Genomic DNA, 19,373 nt, shown 5'->3' on the forward strand with positions numbered 1-19,373 from the left:
CTTCTGGCTTTCTTTTTTTGCGAATTGAAAATTTTGAAACAAGAAAAGAAAGAGCAAAAAATTATCAAGAAGACACTCTGAAACACCAATGTACTCGGGGTTTGGGAAGGCGTCAGGGCCAACTGAACCGCCGAAAGCACAACCATCTTTCGGAAATTTTAGTGGTCGACCTCCTTCACCCTCTCCACCGACCACCCCTCTTTTTTCCGCCTCTGCACCACTTCGATCACCTCCCAGGTTCGCTCTCTCGATCTTTCATGATTTTTGCTGACATGGGTTTGTGTTGGATACTAGAAAAGAATGCAAAGTATCGATCTTTTTGGATTTTGTATTTTCTCAATCCCTTTTAGAATTTCAGATATTAAATTTGCCTTTTCTGAGTTTAAGCATACTACAGAAGTTTGGCTAAAGGCTCAGAGTTTTGTGCCCAACTATGTGCTAGGTTTTAAAGGAATGTATGAATAGAAGAGTAAAGAAAAAGAATGTACTGTTATGATCAAATTTGTATTCTAGGATGCTTGTTGAATCAAATTCTGTAAAAACAGCTCATGGCAACTTTTTAAATCTGTATACTGCATCTTTGGGTTTGAGGGTCATGTGCAAGTCTGGATTAATGTCAAGAGCTGTGTAAAAGCCTGTGCTTGAATAGTCATTGAGCATTTGGGTTTTGGTTTTGTATTACAAACTGATGGTTTTCCTTTGATAATAGGGGACCCGAAGCTCTAGGAAAGCTGCATTCACCGTTTTTGGCCTTTGAAGGTGCTCGTCCTGCTCCAAGTCATCCTTACCCATCTGCGGGAGTCCATAGGTAACAGCGGCCCTTATAATTGTAAACCTTTAAATTCATTCATCGGTGTTTCTCTTAGTGTTATATGCTTTTTTTCTTTGTTATCTGTCTCAATTCTGTCACAAAATCCTTTTCGTGTATGTTTTATTTATATGCATATGTCACAGTAAATGTGATGCTGTGGTAAATCATTTATGTACGAATGTGCTCAGTTATGCATAAAAACCAATTTTGAGTACATAATTATAATCGCAGCAATATTTTATTGTACCTTCACAAGGATGCTCCATTCACAAATGTGGGAGTACCTTTACTCCATAAATGTAGCTCCTCCTGTTTCATCTCTTCAACTTTTCAGATTATTCGAGAAAACCAATTAGCATCTCTTATACTATTGGTTAGTAGGTTTTGCATGTGGTTTTAAAGCGGTGAGTGCCTGGGGCGTATGCGCATTTAATATTTGGGTTTAACGTGTCAAGACAATAGTTACCCACTTAGAAGTTTACTGTAGTTCAAAACCATGGGAATGTATACATATTTTTGCGTTTTGGCTACATAGTGTACAAAAAATTAGTTTTCTTTTTCCCTTTTCTTCTGAAAGATATATTAGTTAAGGAGGTGAACAAGCAGGAGAAATTGACACATCATGCAATAATTTGATTAGAAATTAAACCTAGAATCTGAGCTAATGGTTGTTTAGATGCTGTATAACTCTATTAAACAAATGCCCACCTAAACCCTAAACCCAAGTCCTGAAAATGCAGTCTTGCAAGGTCCAGGTGCACCGTAATTATACTGGTCCTCATTTATATATATTTATCTGTTATATATGTTTAGCGATACTGATTTTTGGCTTTGCATTTCCATACATGCATTTGTTATCATGTAATTTGTCATTTGTGTTTAATGTGACTCCTGTGTTTTACGGTACCTGGTCACTGCTCCTGTTAAATCATAAAATGTCATAACTCATATTGGCAGCTACTTTTTGCTCCCAGGTCCACGGAATCTCTTCCGAGTTGGGATGATGGGCAGAGATCCTTTTTCAAAAATTATGATACCCAGGCTCAAGAAAGGCCATCTGCAGTCACATCATTTGTTGTTTCTCGTAATTCTGGAACTAGTGTTACGGCCAAGATTGCTAGGTTCCAAGACACAAAAGGGGCCAGATCTCCTCCCTTTATGTCTAAAGATGAAAATATAAGAAATTCCACTCAAGGTGTCCCTAGGAGGTAAGTCCTTTCTTTCTTGGTAGGTTTGTCATTTTGTTCTCTGTATATGTTGAATTTACACTTATTTTCATTTGAAAATTGCATTGCTTCAACCTACCTACTCTAGCTGTCAAACTGTGTTTCTGTAGCTGCAAATAAACTTGTGTTATATGACTGCAATCTTTACTTTGGTCCAGGCCATTAACTTTAACGATATGAACTGTGTTGATTATACTGTTCATAATGATGCTAATTTATGTTTTCTACCTTTCTTGTGGTCATGTATGCAATTACCATCGAGATCATAACAGAAGAGATTTACTTTTTATTTTGCTTTTATACTTGAGTTTAAATAGTTTCCATGAGGATTTGTGATGTAGGATATAGGTGAATTGTAGATTTAGGTAGATTAGTGGAAGCAAAAACAATGAAAAACAGAAAATTAGATGAATAAAGAGAGAGGTCTGGAATCACTCCAGGGGGGATTCACACCAGAATTCCAATCTCTGGAAACTAAACTTTAATTCAATAACTCAACTATCTTCCAATGAACTACATGGGCTGTAATTATAGTAAACTAAACCTAGAGACAATAGGAATAAAATCCTTCACTAAATAGAAATCCTAATCCACAAAGGAATAGGAAAACAAACCATTCCTAATAAATCAGGAAACTTAGAAATCTAGAAAACTAGAAAACTAGAAATCCTACTGAAACTAACAAATAAATTAGGAAACTAACAATAAAGGAAATCTGCTCCAGACTCTATTAAAGGGAAGTTTCAGTGATGTCCTCATCAATATGCTCCTGGTGTTTTGGTAATGTCACCAATATGCTACTTGAATTGTTGATATGGGTGAATTGTAGATTTAGGCAGATTAGCGGAATGAAAACAATGAAAAACAGAAAATTAGATGAATAAAGAGATAGGTCTGGAATCACTCCAGGGGCTTCACACCCGTTCTTGGCTTCACACCAGAATTCCAATCTCTGGAAACTAAACTTTAATTCAATAACTCAACTATCTTCCAATGAACTACATGGGCTGTAATTATAGTAAACTAAACCTAGAGACAATAGGAATAAAATCCCTTACTAGAACAGATATCCTAATCCACAAAGGAATAGGAAAACAAACCAATCGTAAATAAATCAGGAAACTTCGATTTCTATAAAACTAGAAATCCTACGAAACTAACAAATAAATTAGGAAACTAACAACAAAAAAGGAAATCTGCTCCAGACTCTATTAAAAGGAAGTTTCAATGATGTCTGCATCAATATGCTCCTTGAAAGAATGCTTTGATTTTCCTTTTCTTTCTAGCCTTATTAGTTCTGCTTTAATTTGCTTAATCTAGTAGCCCCTCAGATTTGCCTGTAAATTTGTGCAGTCACTTAGTTACTCCAAGAATACGATCGCCTTCCTTGGTCTCTTATGAGGATTTGCATCCTTTTGTTGGAGTAGAAGGGTAAGTTCCAAGTTCAACTCTGTGTGTGTGTGTGTGTATGTTAAATGGTCTGGTGAGTTCTAAACTATTAATCTTTGGGAAATCATCTTTTGTATGCTTTTGCAACACTTTTATGTACGGTACTTGGGAAACTATGTTTTGGGTGGAGACTTTGATGCAAGAACATAATAGTTTGGCTACGTTATCTCCAAAAAAACTGGTCGCTTTATGTTTTCATGTCTGCTCATTGCTATGGAATCATCATAGAAAAGAAAAGTCATTGCAGTCTGAACATCTTTTTTCTCCCTGATAGTTACATTCTTCATCTTTTATTAATGGTGAAATGCATGGTTGCCTTATGTGTGTCACTTTTCTACATGGCTTTAATCTGTAAGATAACTTTATTCAATACCACACTTTTTGTTCATAGTGATCTTTCTTTGATTAGGCTGTTGTTTTCTATATAGGCGTGCATTTTCCTCCTCTGGAATGGAAAATCAGCCAAAGTTGCTAGAAGATCATGCTGAGTTGCAGGCTCATCAAGGACCTTCTCTAGTATCACATTTTGAGGGCTCTTTTGCGTCTGGTAGAAATTTTCCTGTCAAACATGACGATGTTCAAGTCCCAAAACGAACAAGGTTCCCATTTTTACTCCCTACCAAGTACTAATGAAGTTGTCCATGAATACTCTCATTTTCCTAAAAATGACTAAAAGTTATATGAGCTAATATTAGTAGACACCTTAATATCTACAATTTATGAAGACAAATTAGGGTGTACTTTCTGTAGTGCTGGGCAGCCACAAAAAAGATTAAGATGTATTGTTCAATGCATAAGGAGAGAAGTAAAGGAGTTCTTATTATCTTCTTCTCGTATAAAAGGAACAATTTGTTTATACAAACAATGCATCTAAGAGGTTATTTCCTTTGAAGTGATAGTGGAACTTTAGGAATGAGAAATTGAATGAAATTTTAGGCACTTACAAAATATGTTACTTTTCTTATGGAATTTATATGGGCATATAGCCTTTTGCATCCCCAAAACAAGGGAAGAAAAATCTGAGTGAGGCTAGTATGTGCTTCCCTTTCCAGGCCTTCTATATCACCTGTTATGTTGAATAATGGATCAAATGCCAGTTTTAGTACTCATGATTCTCGGGTACATCAAAGATCTTTGGAATTTCCAAGCAATACTATTTCAGAAGCTGCTCCAAGCAATTTGACGAGCATCCCAGTTGCCAAAAGAACGAGGTCACCTCCTTTACTTCCTGAGGATCAAGTCTTTAACGGGAACTCTTATGCCACTGAAGATGGTACTGAACGGTAAAATCTTAGGTGTGTTGGTTATATTTTTACATACTTTCCCAAGTATGAGGTTTTCTAATTTTTTTTTCCTTGATTTAATTTGCAGAGAAATGCAGGCCAAGGCAAAGCGGTTAGCCCGGTTCAGGGTTGAATTAACAAAAACTCTTCCAAACAATCCTGACATTGTAGAGCAGGGGGTTTCTGCGAATAGACATGAGCAATCTAATGTTGATAAGAACAAATTGGTTGCATATAATTCTACTGAAATGGCTATGGATGGTACTGATGGCAATGCTTTATCAGAGAATGAAGGTGTGGAATTGTCTGGTGTCATCATTGGGCTATGCCCAGATATGTGTCCAGGTATGCCTCTCAACCAAGATACTAAGTATTAGTGTCAACTGAAATACCGAGGGTTCATAAGCAAGGAAATATGAACAAAAATGCTAACAACCCAGATTTGTAGTAATTTATATCATTGACTTTCTTCTTTTATGCTAGAAGAGTACGAGACTTTCTGTCCTGACCAAGAATTTTCCTTAATGTTTCAGAGTCAGAAAGGGCAGAACGAGAAAGGAAAGGGGACCTTGATCAGTATGAGCGCTTGGACGGGGATAGAAATCAAACGAGCATGTCCCTTGCTGTTAAAAAGGTATTCTTTGTGCTGCTACTTCCATCTCCCCAAAAAATATAAAATATATGTATGAGGGAGCTTCAATTGAGGGAGGCCCTTGTAGGGCCCACAACATATTGTATTTCAATTATTCAACTGTCTATTTTTCAAGTTTTCAAAGATGACCTATGAATAATCAACTGTTTGGATAGTTGAAATACAATAATCAACTGTTTGGATAGTTGAAATACAATGCCAAGTGGGTCCTCAAATAAGCTTATTGGAGGGATCCCTCATATATGATTATATTATTTATATTTTTCTCTTTGAGGCCATTGTCCTTTTGCCCCTAGAAATTACTTTGTTGATAAGATGAAGTATGATGGATGTTCACATGTCATTCATACACAGTATAACAGAACAGCTGAGCGAGATGCAAACTTGATAAGACCGATGCCGATCCTGCAGAAGACAATTGATTATTTGCTCAATTTGCTCGATCAGCCTTACAATAATAGGTTTCTTAGCATATATAACTTCTTATGGGATAGGATGCGAGCAATCCGAATGGATTTGAGAATGCAACACATTTTTAACCAAGAGGCTATTACTATGCTGGAGCAAATGGTGAGTCCTCTTTACTTTTCTCCATGTTTGTATGATCTGCTGTTGCTATTTACATAATTACATCATCATAACTTTGTGAACATGAAAGGAATATGCGTAGGTCAGAATGGTAGGATGGACAAGCAATTCACTAATTCTTATGGCTTTTCCATATAGTTTTCTCAGGTCCATTTTCATAGGCTGCCCATGCTGTATTTGAATACCAGTTAAATTATTCTCATATACTTCTGTTTTTCTTTCTTTCTTTTTTTTTTTTTTTTCTTTATATAAGTAACTCAGAAACTCCTTTAAACCTTCTATCTATTTCAACTAATTATTATCTTGACAATGGAAGTTTTCCATCAAATAGGTTTTTTTTCATTCTCCTTCATGATATATGCAAACCTCTGTTTGACTGATATCTGATAGTTACATATTGGGTTTCAGATAAGACTTCATATAATTGCCATGCATGAATTATGTGAATACTCAAGAGGAGAGGGCTTTGCGGAGGGGTTTGACGCACACCTCAATATTGAACAGATGAATAAAACATCTGTTGAATTGTTCCAATTGTATGATGATCACAGAAAGAAAGGAATAAACATTCCTACGGAAAAAGAGTTTCGAGGTTACTATGCCCTTCTCAAGCTGGACAAACATCCTGGGTATATGGTAAGTCTCCTGCAGTAGTCACTCCATTGTACATGTTTCAATTTGTTATCTGAAAATAATGGATTCCTGCTAGGTTGAACCTGCAGAGCTCTCCCTCGATCTTGCAAAGATGACCCCAGAAATAAGACAAACTTCAGAGGTTCTATTTGCACGTGATGTAGCAAGGTTCTCACTTCCCTTCAAATGTATTTTCTGGTTTTGTTGTAGACTGGAATATAAACATCAAATTCATTTCCTCTTGCAGAGCTTGCAGAACTGGTAATTTTATTGCCTTCTTTCGACTTGCAAGGAAAGCAAGTTACCTCCAAGCATGCCTAATGCATGCTCACTTCTCAAAGGTATGAATAAATTTTTCTCACAGTTTGTGTTATTGATTCACAATTACATTTAGGAATTTTGACTTCATAAGCAATAAATAGGCCTGCTCTATCTATCAGAGAGGCATTCAGTTGCTACAGCAGCAAGTAGTGGACAATGTAGTATGTGTCTCTGATTTTATAAAAAGTTGAGCTGGATAGAAAGAAACATATTAAAGATTTTGCTCCTTTTGTTCCAGCTATATCAGTCACATATTTGTGTTCATCTGTGACATCCAAGGGAAATGATGCGAACATAATTTTGAACACTGTGTCATAGAGAGTTTAGGGTTAAAAGCATTTCAGCCATTATTCTAGTTGCAATTGTAGAATTTTAGTCTTCTACTAAACCTGTACAGAATTTTAGGGATATTTTTAAAAGAAGGTTTACCTAGGGGTTTTCCGAGTGTTTCCTCGGATCGTAAATTTTTGAGGTGTTTGCTTGGTAGATTTCTGATTCAAGTAGGGAAGAAGTTGCAAAGGAATCACGTTGTACTCAGATGGAAAGCTTTGGTGAATAGAAGTTTGGATTGAGCTTTGAGTTTTTGGGTTAAAGCATGGTAGCATGGTCTCTTTGCTTTCTTCTCTCCCCCTTCTTCTCTTTCACAGCGTCTAGGCTCTAAGGGTCCTCGTAAATAATATGTGGCTAATAGTGAGATTCAGTCATAAGGTCTCCAATAACACCATAATAAGACCACTAATCTTCAGCCCACGTAGTTTGGTTGTTGCTGCTGATGTTAGATCTTTTTGCTGGTACCTTTATCTAACAATGTTTGCCGTTTTGACCAGTTACGAAGCCAGGCACTTGCTTCTGTGCATGCAGGTCTTCAAAATAATCAAGGGATCCCTATTTCCGATATTGCCAAGTGGCTAGCATTGGAGGTACCTTTCTTTGGTTTGATGAGAATTCCATTTTGCACCCTCTGGGGGAAAGAGGAACTGTTTCATTTTATCTTATGCTTGTGCTTTGATGATTGACATTAGGAAGAGGAAATTGAAAGCCTTTCAGAGTATCATGGGTTTGTAATAAAGTCATTTCGAGAGCCATATATGGTGAAGGAGGGCCCATTTCTCAATAGTGATGAGGACTATCCTACCAAGTGTTCTAAGCTTGTTGATATGAAAAAGTCACGAAGCATAATCAAGGATCTTTTGACTTCTACTCAACTCATATCCTTGTCGACTGAAGCAACAAATGAGATTCAGCTTATTAAGAAAAATAAGCCTGAACCAAAAACTGTTTCATATGCTGAAAGGAAAAGTCCTGTCCATGATGTCCCAGCGGTTGGAGTAATAAAATCCTTCCATGAAGTTGATGAAGAAATGCCTAATTTTGAAGCTGTTTCATCCCCAAAAGATGTCAGACAAAAGCAGCAAATGATTCAAACACCTATTTTTTCATCTCCAGAAGTTTACAGACAAAAGCAGCAAACAATTCAAACACCAATTCCTGGTCAATACACTGAACATCCCCAACAGATGGCTGCTGTCCCTCCTTCCCCATGGGCTTTCTCATCATTTAAACCCCAGCCTGATAAAGTTGGTACAATGGAGAAGCCGAACTATGATTCTCTTTTCAGTAACTCTCCAGAGAAAAGCATGCATTCTGGCATGGAAGGAATGCCATTGCATATTGAGTCAAAAACAGCTCTGCAAGACAGATCTCCAGTTGATACATATAGTTACGGTGTGGAACATCCAATCAGAAAAATTCCGGTCATTAATAAGGTGGAAGATGAGGAACCTCCAGATCTTGATCAGGAAGATGAAAATATTGATGATATGGCAACTGATCAACATGAAGAAATTGCTGAGGCAAAACTCAAGTTGATACTAAGGTACTTTAGCTTCTTGTACTTCTCTTGCTGGATGTTGAGGCTATTTTTATCATGTCCCTTCATGTTCCCACTTTTTTTCTCACCAGGTTATGGAAGCGGCGTTCTCTGAAGCTAAGGGAACTGCGAGAGCAAAAGCAGTTAGCAGCAAATGCTGCATTGAATTCTTTATCATTGGGGCCACCAGTTCAACTCAAGACAGATGTAAGCTTTTTCAATTTTTTGAAACTACAGGTTTACCTGTCTGCTTTGTTCTGCAAGTTTGTCTTGTTGATGCTGATTGTGAAGCTGTAGTTAGGTGATTATTGATGTGTAATCAAGCATGCTTCAATGATTTTGTTGGGGAAGGATGATAAAAATTTGTGGCTCTTTAGGGATTGTTTCTTTTTGTTTCTTTTTATACTGTTGTCTTACACTTCTTGTCCACTGATGTACTTTTCTCATCACTTAATAAACCATTTTTTCTTATCAAATGAAGAAAAAGTATTTTGATTTTCTTGTTCACGCCTCAATTTTTTGGGTTCTTTTTCATCTCAAATAGAAATGAGGAGATTTCACTTGTGCATCTCTCCATCTTCACAAAATAGTGTAACACGTGGCTAAGAATTATAGAAAAGTTACCTACTTGAACCCCTTCCTTTTCATCCCAAATGTCTTACTCAGTTACCCAATCTTCCATCATTAAATGCGTGCAGTTTTTATTTTTGCTTGTTTACCTAGAAGAATTGTGTTTACATCTATTGGAACATAGTGTAGGAAAGAAATCTAACTGATGATTTATCTCAGCCTTGACATCTTTTTATTTTCTGTTTTGTAGCAACTGAGCACATCTGGTGAGTTTGACATTGATCTCATTTTGAGGGAGAGATATAAAAAGCAAGGAAAATCATGGTCAAGACTTAATGTTTCAGATGTAATAGCGGATATACTAGGGAGAAGAAACCCAGACACTAGATGCCTCTGTTGGAAAACTGTTGTATGTTCCCAGATGAACAATCTAGAAGGTGAACTGGGACAGAGGAGCCATGTCTTGGGAGCAGCCCCATGGTTGCTTTCAAAGCTTATGCCTTTGGAAAATGATGTGGACGACGATGATGATGATCTCGTAATTTCATCTCCTGGTGTGTCAATATGGAAGAAATGGATTCCTGGCCAATCTGGTTCAGATATGACCTGCTATTTGTCTGTGGTTAAGGATGCAAATTTTGATAATCTAATTGAAACTGTATCTGGTGCAAGTGCTATTTTGTTCCTTACATCTGAAAGCCTCCCTTGGAAATTGCAAAAAATCCAGCTCCATAACCTTCTGACGTCAATACCTTATGGTTCCTGCTTGCCCCTTCTGATCTTAAGCGGCTCATACAACGACATTGCAGATCCTTCTTCCAGTGTTGTTGATAATTTGGGTCTCCATGACTTGGATAAGTCACGAATAAGCAGCTTTCTAGTTGTTCCCCTTGTTGAAAACCAGCAAACAGAACAAGTGGATGGGTTTTTCAGCGACAGGCGACTTAGGGAGGGGCTCAGATGGCTTGCAAGTGAATCACCTCTTCAACCCATTCTTCATCATGTAAAAACACGTGAACTCATTCTTAGCCACTTGAATTCTTCGTTGGATTCACTAGACAAAATGAAAGATTATGAAGTAGGTCCAGACAACTGTATCCTTGCCTTCAATGAAGCCTTGGGTCTGTCACAGAAGGAAATTTCTGCTGCTGTCCAGGAAAATCCTTGCAGTTGGCCTTCCCCTGAGATTGCTTTACTCGAGGAGTTTAGTGATGAGTACAGGGTTGTGAAGTGGTACTTGCCAAGCATAGGATGGAGCGCAGTGCAAAAAGTTGAACCATTAATTTCAGCTCTAGGTGATTCTAGGCTTCCAGATTTTCCTGACAATATTTCGTGGTTGCCCAGATGTTGTAATGCTGGAGAGGAGATTGAAAACCTGATAATTGAACTTGAAAATGGCTTAATCGAATACCTGACACATTCAAGTAAGTTGATGGGGCTTGCACTTGCTATGAAAGAGGCACATGTAATGTTGCAAAGAAGTTGTCGACTTGAGCGCGATGACTCGTGCTGCTACATTGTTCCGAATTGGGTTATGATTTTCAGACGAATCTTCAACTGGCGGTTAATGGGTTTAGCCAGTGGTACCTTTTCATCAGCTTATATCTTGGACTGTCCTCATCTTAACACAGCTTTTGGAAACCTTGGTAAGATGGGGCTTGAAGATAGCGGACCTTCACCTTATTATCTTGATCAGCCATCTCTGGATGAAGTCATTGCAGTTAGCTATAGCCCTCTTTTGTCCCATAGAGATCAGGCTTTGCTAGAAGCTGATCGAACTCTTCCTGAAACATCTTCCAATGGTGAAATTCATGAGACCCCTAACACAAATGACTTGATGGAGATGGAGGATGAAAGACGTTTAATGCATGATGATCAAGCAAGGGTAGATGATGCATCTCGCGTAAATGGGACACTAGAGAATGCTGGCAGAGAAATAGTGATGGCTGGAGAAGTAACAAAGGGGCTGAAAAATTAAGCATGTTGTTAGAACAGTGTAACATATTACAGAATGTGATACACGAGAAGCTGTCCATTTATTTCTGATCTGCTAATAATTTTGTAATAGTAATTTTTTTTCGTAAGAATTTTGTACTAGTAATTTTTTTTCGTAAGAATTTTGTACAACTGTAACAATAGAAATTTGAAGTAAAAGCTGCCTTGCATCTGTCAAACGAGTTTCAGGGTTAAGCTTCAAACTGGATGACATTAAGAGCATCCACAATGGGCTCCTAAACCACCTCCTTAGACAAATTTTAGGGAGGAATGATAAAAATACAACTTCAACCACGCTCCTTATCCACCTCCTAAAATAGGGAGTTCTCTAGGAGCTCCTAAATCTGAGGAGAGAGAAAGGACTCCTAGTGGCTCCCTATAATTTAATGTTGTTTTATTAAATGAGTATTTCAAACTTTTATTTAATGCTAACTATTTTTTATTGTATTTTTTAATAGAGATGGACCAATCAAAAAGAGTTATAGCATTTATGACTCTCCAAATTAGGGAGTATGGTTGGAGTTGAAATTTTTTAGAGAGCTTTTAAAATAGCTTTCCTATATTCTTAGCCAAATTTTAGCTAAGAAATAGAGAGCATCATTGTGGATACTCTAAGAATAGATTAATTCTTGATTAGTGAGAAAGTATTTTCAAACCTACCTTTTCTGATTCAAGCGTCGTCGTTAATTTCCAATGTCATTTCCTCATCTTATGAGCGTTTGACATTTCTATTTGACTTGGTATTGCTAGACTTTTAATCACGGTTTGAGTTCCCTCTATTTGACGTAATCTACAAACAAGTTACAAGTTCAAAGATTAAAATGTCAAGCATTGCTAAATCATGCCAGATGACCCATACCATATCCCGCGTTTTATGATCCTGAGGGGGATTTTGAAGCTCAGGACTGGTATGAAAAACTTAGACAGCATGCATGCCCTTTAGCCATTGACCAAATTTCTATTCTTTTTTGGAAGATGCTAGCATCAGTTGCAAGATGATTACGAATGCCGCCTACGCTCAATCTGATCTCAGCCATTGATAGTTATAGACCCCACATCAAAACCATCACTCATGAACAGCTGAGATTGCATCGCGACTCACCCTAGCACTCATTATTTTTTCCCATCTGCATGCACACTTCCTTTACTCTTTTTCTTCCTTTGGCCAACGCATGGTCCCCAAAAAGGAGGTGAAGCAAGCACGGCACCATCATAGAGCACTTGTTTTCCAGTAATTGGCTAGCAGTGTTGCCCCTACCCTAACTTGTGGACAAAGTAGTCATTGTTTGGATAAGACACGAGGTTACTAAGAAAGGTGAAGACATATATATGTAGGCCACTCTCGATTCGGGGTTTTGTCACCTAATGAGGAAACAACAATCAATAAAGGTCACATTCCATGACAATCTACTACCTCAACATTATTGAACCAAACTGCCTGCCAACATTATTGCTCAAATTCATCATCCAATAACATCACCTCTTTCTGATCTTTAACAAAATTAAACAGCAGGTGTTATTGTCACTGCATCAATATAACAACCTCTTCATTGCTGATTGCAGGGTTTACATCCTTAACCTAAAGCAGTTAAAAATGCAATTTATATGAAGAGGAAATCATTTACAGATAGAGGAGTGAGAGTAACATACACAATATATTATATCTACTGATCATCTTTAAGTTTTATGAGATGAAGAATCACAACCGAAGCTAAAAATTGTAAACGATTAAGTACATGAAGGGTTCGACCATGAATTCCGTGTAAAGGAACCTGCTACTTTCATTTCATCTCCTCCTCTCCATTGCTTGGATTAGCAGATGCAAAGGTTACAGCTGAAGGAATGTTCTCCAGGCATACAATATGGTCAGAAACTGTCATTAGTGAGATTAGCAAGGGAACCTAGAGATTAGCGTTCAGGAACATCTTCATATATATGTATGCAGAACCGACGGCTTCAGCTAATCACTGGATCCACCACTAACCCACATCCTGCAATCAGTAAAATTTGAGTTGGGTATTTCAACGAAGGCATCGGTTAAATACTGGTTCTCCAAACAAAAAAAATGTCTATGATCAAATTTGATGAGAGAAAAACGAAAGTGTCCTCCAGGCAGACACTTGATGGGGATTCTATTTGACACGGAAGATTAAAGGCAACATCAAGCAGAGAAATACCACTAAAGAAAAATAACGAGATGTGTGGCAGCTTCAGTAAGGCCTTCCAGTTCAATCACTGCAGTCAATGGAGGAAAAGTAAATGCTTAGCTGATAGCATAATAGTCACAAAATGATATAAAACAGCTTAAAAGACCTACCAACTCCAAGGGCTCTGACATGCAGGCGACGGAACAACAATAGCTGGGCTCCGATTCATCGAAAGCACAAGCTGACAAGACTGTACTTCTGAGGAATCACTTCTCACTGAAAGGAAAACTTCTGACCCAGTGGTAACAGATGATTCAGAAACTTTTCTCAGCCTTGTTGCTGGTCTATTATTTGTCCCACTTGTTCCATCAGTAACACCACCACCTGACTGTGGGACACACAATAAAAAGTTGGTAAATAAGCCAATGAATAGAGATTGTATATAGGAAAACAATGCCCTCTAAAGCTAATATTGGATTCTGTTTGTGTCATTTGCAAAGGAAGAAGCAGCAGGATAGCAATGAGTAGTTTATCTATTCCTTCAAAATGCAGATAATATCAAGAAGTCAGTCAACTTGTAAATTTAATCCTTTGTCCTGGACATGGGGAATATGTAATCCTATGTCGTGTCTCCCTGCTACATCATATGACTAGAAATTTAGCATTTAAAAAGCCCAATTTTATTATAGAAGTCAAACAACAGAAATAATATTCTTTAACCACTAGTACACTGGTGATTTTACTCAAACAAAGTATAACTTGTAACATGCCCACTGAAATCCCCTCTCGGGAAAACATACCCCACTTCCAAGAACATTTACCATATACCACTGTAGTGACTGACAGAAGTTCTTATCAGAGGGACATTGGGCTCGGCCTAAAGAAAGATGGAAAAACAAATAGTAAAAAATCCAGAAAGTTTACATAATTCATACATTAGACAAGCCTTTGATGTGAACAATGATAATTGTTATATCATCCGTCCGGTTTTCATGCTCCAACCATAATTTGTATGATTCTCCAGCAATGGCAGCACATGCATCCCGAGGATCTGAATATTTTGCCGCCTGTATGAAGAATGGTGCTTGGAAATTCATAAGCAGGAAGAATGGAAACAGAAATAAAAACTAATAAAGAGAAGAAATTGTTCGACATGTTTATTCTTTCGGTGGATTATGAAAGAATAAAGAAATAAACAAGAAGCCAAGGCAATGCTAACCAGTTACACATATAAAGAAACTCACAAATATGCAGGCATGATTAAATCCATCAATAGATTAGTCAATTACCCAAGTAGAAGTGAATGCAGAGTAATAAGATGAGATATGGACACAATAAAGCAACTACCTCAAATGCTAACTGCTAGTAAGCTATAAACTGTAAAAGATCAGAAGACCTAACAGTTACAGATGCTAGAGAGTACAAGCAATTGCTGCTTTTTTATATTCTTACTGTACAAATATGACAGCAGCAGAGCATTAATGATGATGCTAAATGAGAAGCCTAAACCGCAGCCTATCTGGAGATCAGACTCAATAAACACCATAGATATATCAATGAAATAATAGCCTTGTCAACATACCTAAGATGCCAAATAAAAAGTTACTATCTGATGGCAATATAAGTTTCTTCCATACTTTTTTTGCATTTATAGAGCTATCTAATCATAATTGATCATAACCACATATGAACATGAGTATATACAAACAACCATTTGCCTCGGTATTGATAATGTGTAGTAATCAAATTTACAAAACTCTAAAAACAATGAACTAAAGTAAAATACTAAAAGCAGCAAGAGATCATGGTATTCGCATAATCAGGAATTCAACTACAATAGGCCAAAAACAAAATCAATGCCTAAATGAAGACAAACTAAGTTATCAATAAATAAAAAGTTGATACACTTAAAAAGAAGATAAGTAGATCTTTTTGCATTCTATAACGGGTCATGTGAGTATACCATATTAACCACGGCTTGGCTAGAGAGGAACTCAAAAACCCCATCACTTGCGACAACAAAGAAGAGATGATTAGGTGTCAGCTGAAGCACTGACACCTCTGGAGTTGCAACAACACCAATCTTCTCAGCTGTACTATCACCTACACTCCTTGTAAACGCAGTCCCAGGATACATCCCATTTTGAACCCACAGCCTGGGAGGATCACCACCTTCACTCTCTTCATCACCCCAGGTCTGGATATCCGGATCCTTCAGCCCTTCCACTTGATCAACACTCAAAACCCTGGCCCCACAAAGCTTCACTCTCCCATACTCGTCTTTCCTAAATGGTGTTTGGTCATAAGACAAGTCCTCTGCAATAATTCTATTACCATCTTTCACTGCAACCACAGCTCTCGAATCACCCACATTCGCAACATAAAGGGTATTCCCAATAACAAGCACAGTAATTGCCGTGGTTCCACTCATAGTATCATCAATGTCACTATTATGCAACTCATAATTCGTCGTCAAAAAGGCAGAATTATAAGCTTTCACAGGGTCAGCTGACAATGTGGGATCATTTGCTAATATCTCTACTAGCCTGTCCTTAACAAAATTAGAACACTGGGTACCAAATTGGCCATGCCCATCAAACACACCAAAGAAATGGACATTTGGGTTACCTCTGACTTGCGTTCTAACACAGAAACTGTCCTGGTTTTCCTTATCCGGAGAGTCGGGATAGTAACCACGCTGCGTTAGCAGAGAATACTCCAAACGGAAGTCATGTGAAGGAACAGGGACGAGCTCCAATGACCTCTCTGAGAGTATGTGCTTCCTTTGCGCACTGTACGGACCAGCGTCTCTGAAGTCCCGGAGATCACCATCGGAAGACTGGGGGTAACGACCGCAACACTTGCCATGGACACAACCCATGGCTCCTAAAAGGGAGAGAAATGAGAGAGACAGAACCAAGAAATTCAATTCCAGTTCAATTGCAGCCCAGGTGTTTCAGAAAATGCCTAAAAGAAACCGAGCGTTGTCAAGAGCAGAGAGCTACTGAAATGCAATTCTTGGTGGGAATGGTGAAATGGGTATCCTTGAATTTCGACATTGTGGCGCTGGAAGTGGTGATTCTCTGCACAGCTCATGATTCAGAACCGGAATTGAGGCACAATGAACAAAACCCTAAAAGCAAAATGAACTAAGAAATGGAACCTTGTGAGCTGCGACTACAGAGGATTAAGTTTCCCAGACGATAATTGCATGAGTGTATCCTTTTCCACCCTCAAAGAAAGAGGGTTTTCCGGGAAAATTCTCCTCAGAAAAGAACAAATCTCGTCACCACCAAGAAACGATATTCAACACAAAACCCTAAAGCACAAACCCAAATGACCAAAGGAATAAAGTTAAAAAGGTTAAAACTTTTTGGTCTTTCTTTGATCACAACACACACAACGCAATGGGGCTTCACACACAACAGAACGTGAGGTTTTCAGAGAAGAAAAAAACAAATTCTACTTTCTTTCGAGGGCACAAGATCAGGGCTCAAGAAGAGAACAGAGTTTTTTTTTTAAAGATTCAAGAATGCGAAACCCTAAGAAAGCAACAGTCCAAATAAGATGGGGTCTGTGTCTGTGACTCTGCAAAATGGTGACGAAATGGGGTTTCTTTCAAGAGAGAGATAAGGGGAGAGAGAGAGAGAGAAGAATGAGATTCTATGTGTGCATGGGTGGGTTAGTGTGTGTGAAAGAAACCCATGTTCCAAGAAATCGCCAAACCATGTAAGGTAAAGCTACTGACCTTTTTTGTAATTTAATGCATAAAATACACTTTTTTTTTTCAATTCAGAATTCAAATAGTATTTGTTAATACATTGTTATGCTAAGCAAAGAATTTTTGTTCCAATGCTTGCAATTATTTTAAAACAATTTGCCGTCTTGCACACATTTTGGTTGTATTTGTTTGAATTTATCTAACAAAATATGTTCTTCAATAAAATAAAATATAATACCGAATTTGAATTTGAGTCGTTAAAATTGCAGCCTTATAAATTCTTGCCTTGTGCAAACCACCAAATTCAAAAATGCGATTTAATTGAGTTTAAAATTTGGAATAAATCAACGGAAAGCAAACGTTATCAGACGCAATGCATCAAGCAAGCACTAACGCCAACACGTGGGGTTCTGGCATGGAATAATCTTCGCAAAGGTGAGGGAGGAGCTAACCAAGAAAAAGGTTTAAAGAAAGGGTAGGTTGCTTTGCGGAAAGAAAAGAAAAGGGGAAAAAAAGAAAAGAAAAGGGGAAAACGAAAGAAAAATCTGATTTCGTCACCATTTCATATTTAGCAATGACTTTGTACCAAGCGCAGTTAACTTTGCACCTTAAGTTCTGGTTTTGGATTCTCTTTTCCCCAATATCTCTTGTGTTAAAAAAAAAACGTATTACGCATGTTTAAGACAATATCTCGAATTTAAGGTTTTTATTTATTTATTGCAGTCAATATTGACTTCTTTTATTGAAAGTCAAAGTTCCAATATGTGGTGCTATCTCCAAACCTGTTTAGTAATTGCATATCCTTTTAGCATCGTCCTTATCTGTTTAAATTGGAAGTTTCTTCTTCAATTCATATGAGAATACTAATCAAGATGGACAGCCAGGTGCCGCTGTGACTTGTGAGGAAGACCTTGAACCTTGTTGCCAAGGAAAATTCCAAAATTGCTTTTTGGGTTGGGTTGGGTTGGGTTGAGTTGGGTAGAAATTCATTTCAATTTTCAAGATGATTGGGGGACCAAACGCATGTCGCATGACCCATAAAGAGTCCCACTAGATTCTGTCATTCTTATGAGCTTTCGATGTCTAGCTTTTTCTCCATCACAATCTCAGCTTTTGATATTAAAAAACTCTAAAAGTTGATGGGATAAGTTTCTTCTTCCGTGGTTAATTAATCATCTTTATATATATTTTCTTTCTGCCAAACTATGAATTTGGACAATGAATAAAGCTGAATCATATGAAGTTGGACAATGAATAAAGCTGAATTTTACACGAAAACATGTTTCACATTCATAGTCTGTCAGCATAAGTATTTATTATATACACAACCCCTCAATTCATATATGGCAAGACTACGTTTGTTGAAGATAAGGTAAAACAAACATGCCACTTCTTAGATGGGATCCTGTCTTGCAAGACGTAAGACAGTCGGACACCGATTTTACACAATCGGATCATCCGACTGTCTCATGTCCTGCAAAAAGCAGGATGTTAATTTAAAGGCTAGAATGAACAACAGCACACTTGAGTTGAATCTACCATTTAGTCCAGCCCAAAAACTCTCAGTTAGAATTGGGCCTTTGTGATGAAATGGGCAATGGCTTGTAAAAAGTATTACCCATTTACAACATTTCATCAATTTATTTGGTACACGAATGTACGTATATGAAGCAAAAGCAAGGCCAGTTGCCCAAAACAGAAAAGGTAAATTGATAATGAACCCATTTTAAGACAGAAGAAACTTTTAACCCTTGTCTGTATGCAATAATTTCATATCATACGAACCCAGTGAGTAATTGCGAAATTCAATAGTGAGAGTGTCATATATGGACTCCAAATGCGGACTTCATATTAGCCACATGATCATTTCATTAAACTTATCTGAAATTATTATTCTGATAAATCATATAACTAATATGAAAGTTTACATCTATGATCTATATATGACATCTTCACCAAAGAACGACTGGTCGTGAGTAATTATAGCATATTCCACACCTTTCTACCTGTAGCTATTTCATGGCTCCGACAACTTCATAAACTTAATAATTATCACGTGCAAATTATATATGTTTTCTAAAACGTGAAAGCTAAAAAGGAAGAATTT

The 19,373-nt window shown here is 37.5% G+C and overlaps 2 protein-coding genes across 3 annotated transcripts; one reads left to right on the forward strand and one right to left on the reverse strand.

Moving 5' to 3' along the window:
- Window positions 1–2: 2 nt before the first annotated feature.
- Window positions 3–11,577, forward strand: SAC3B (SAC3/GANP/Nin1/mts3/eIF-3 p25 family). Its single transcript, XM_008224830.3, is given in 17 exon segments — window positions 3–237; window positions 710–808; window positions 1,786–2,019; window positions 3,391–3,468; window positions 3,915–4,085; window positions 4,539–4,769; window positions 4,858–5,114; window positions 5,303–5,403; window positions 5,776–5,991; window positions 6,418–6,645; window positions 6,719–6,810; window positions 6,890–6,983; window positions 7,791–7,883; window positions 7,986–8,839; window positions 8,926–9,040; window positions 9,654–11,358; window positions 11,361–11,577. Coding segments are annotated over 17 exon segments (4,806 nt in total). The 5' UTR covers window positions 3–88; the 3' UTR covers window positions 11,450–11,577.
- A 1,338-nt stretch (window positions 11,578–12,915) lies between these two features.
- LOC103322878 (Protein phosphatase 2C family protein) lies at window positions 12,916–17,250 on the reverse strand. Of its 2 annotated transcripts, XR_513502.2 has the most exons (5): window positions 15,509–17,250; window positions 14,481–14,612; window positions 13,716–13,933; window positions 13,576–13,633; window positions 12,916–13,389 (listed from the first exon to the last, which is right to left on the reverse strand). XR_513502.2 is itself a non-coding variant. In XM_008224828.3 (4 exons), the coding sequence occupies exons 1-4, from the start codon at window positions 16,424–16,426 to the stop codon at window positions 13,627–13,629; spliced, it is 1,275 nt and encodes a 424-aa protein (XP_008223050.1). In that variant the 5' UTR covers window positions 16,427–17,249; the 3' UTR covers window positions 12,916–13,626. The 2 variants fall into 2 exon arrangements, 1 of the variants encoding a protein (XP_008223050.1); XM_008224828.3 differs by having other exon boundaries at window positions 12,916–13,633; window positions 15,509–17,249.
- Between the last annotated feature and the right edge of the window lie 2,123 nt (window positions 17,251–19,373).

This window comes from Prunus mume, linkage group LG2, assembly GCF_029339155.1.
Source record: "Prunus mume cultivar Tortuosa linkage group LG2, ASM2933915v1, whole genome shotgun sequence".
Lineage (NCBI taxonomy): Eukaryota > Viridiplantae > Streptophyta > Magnoliopsida > Rosales > Rosaceae > Prunus > Prunus mume.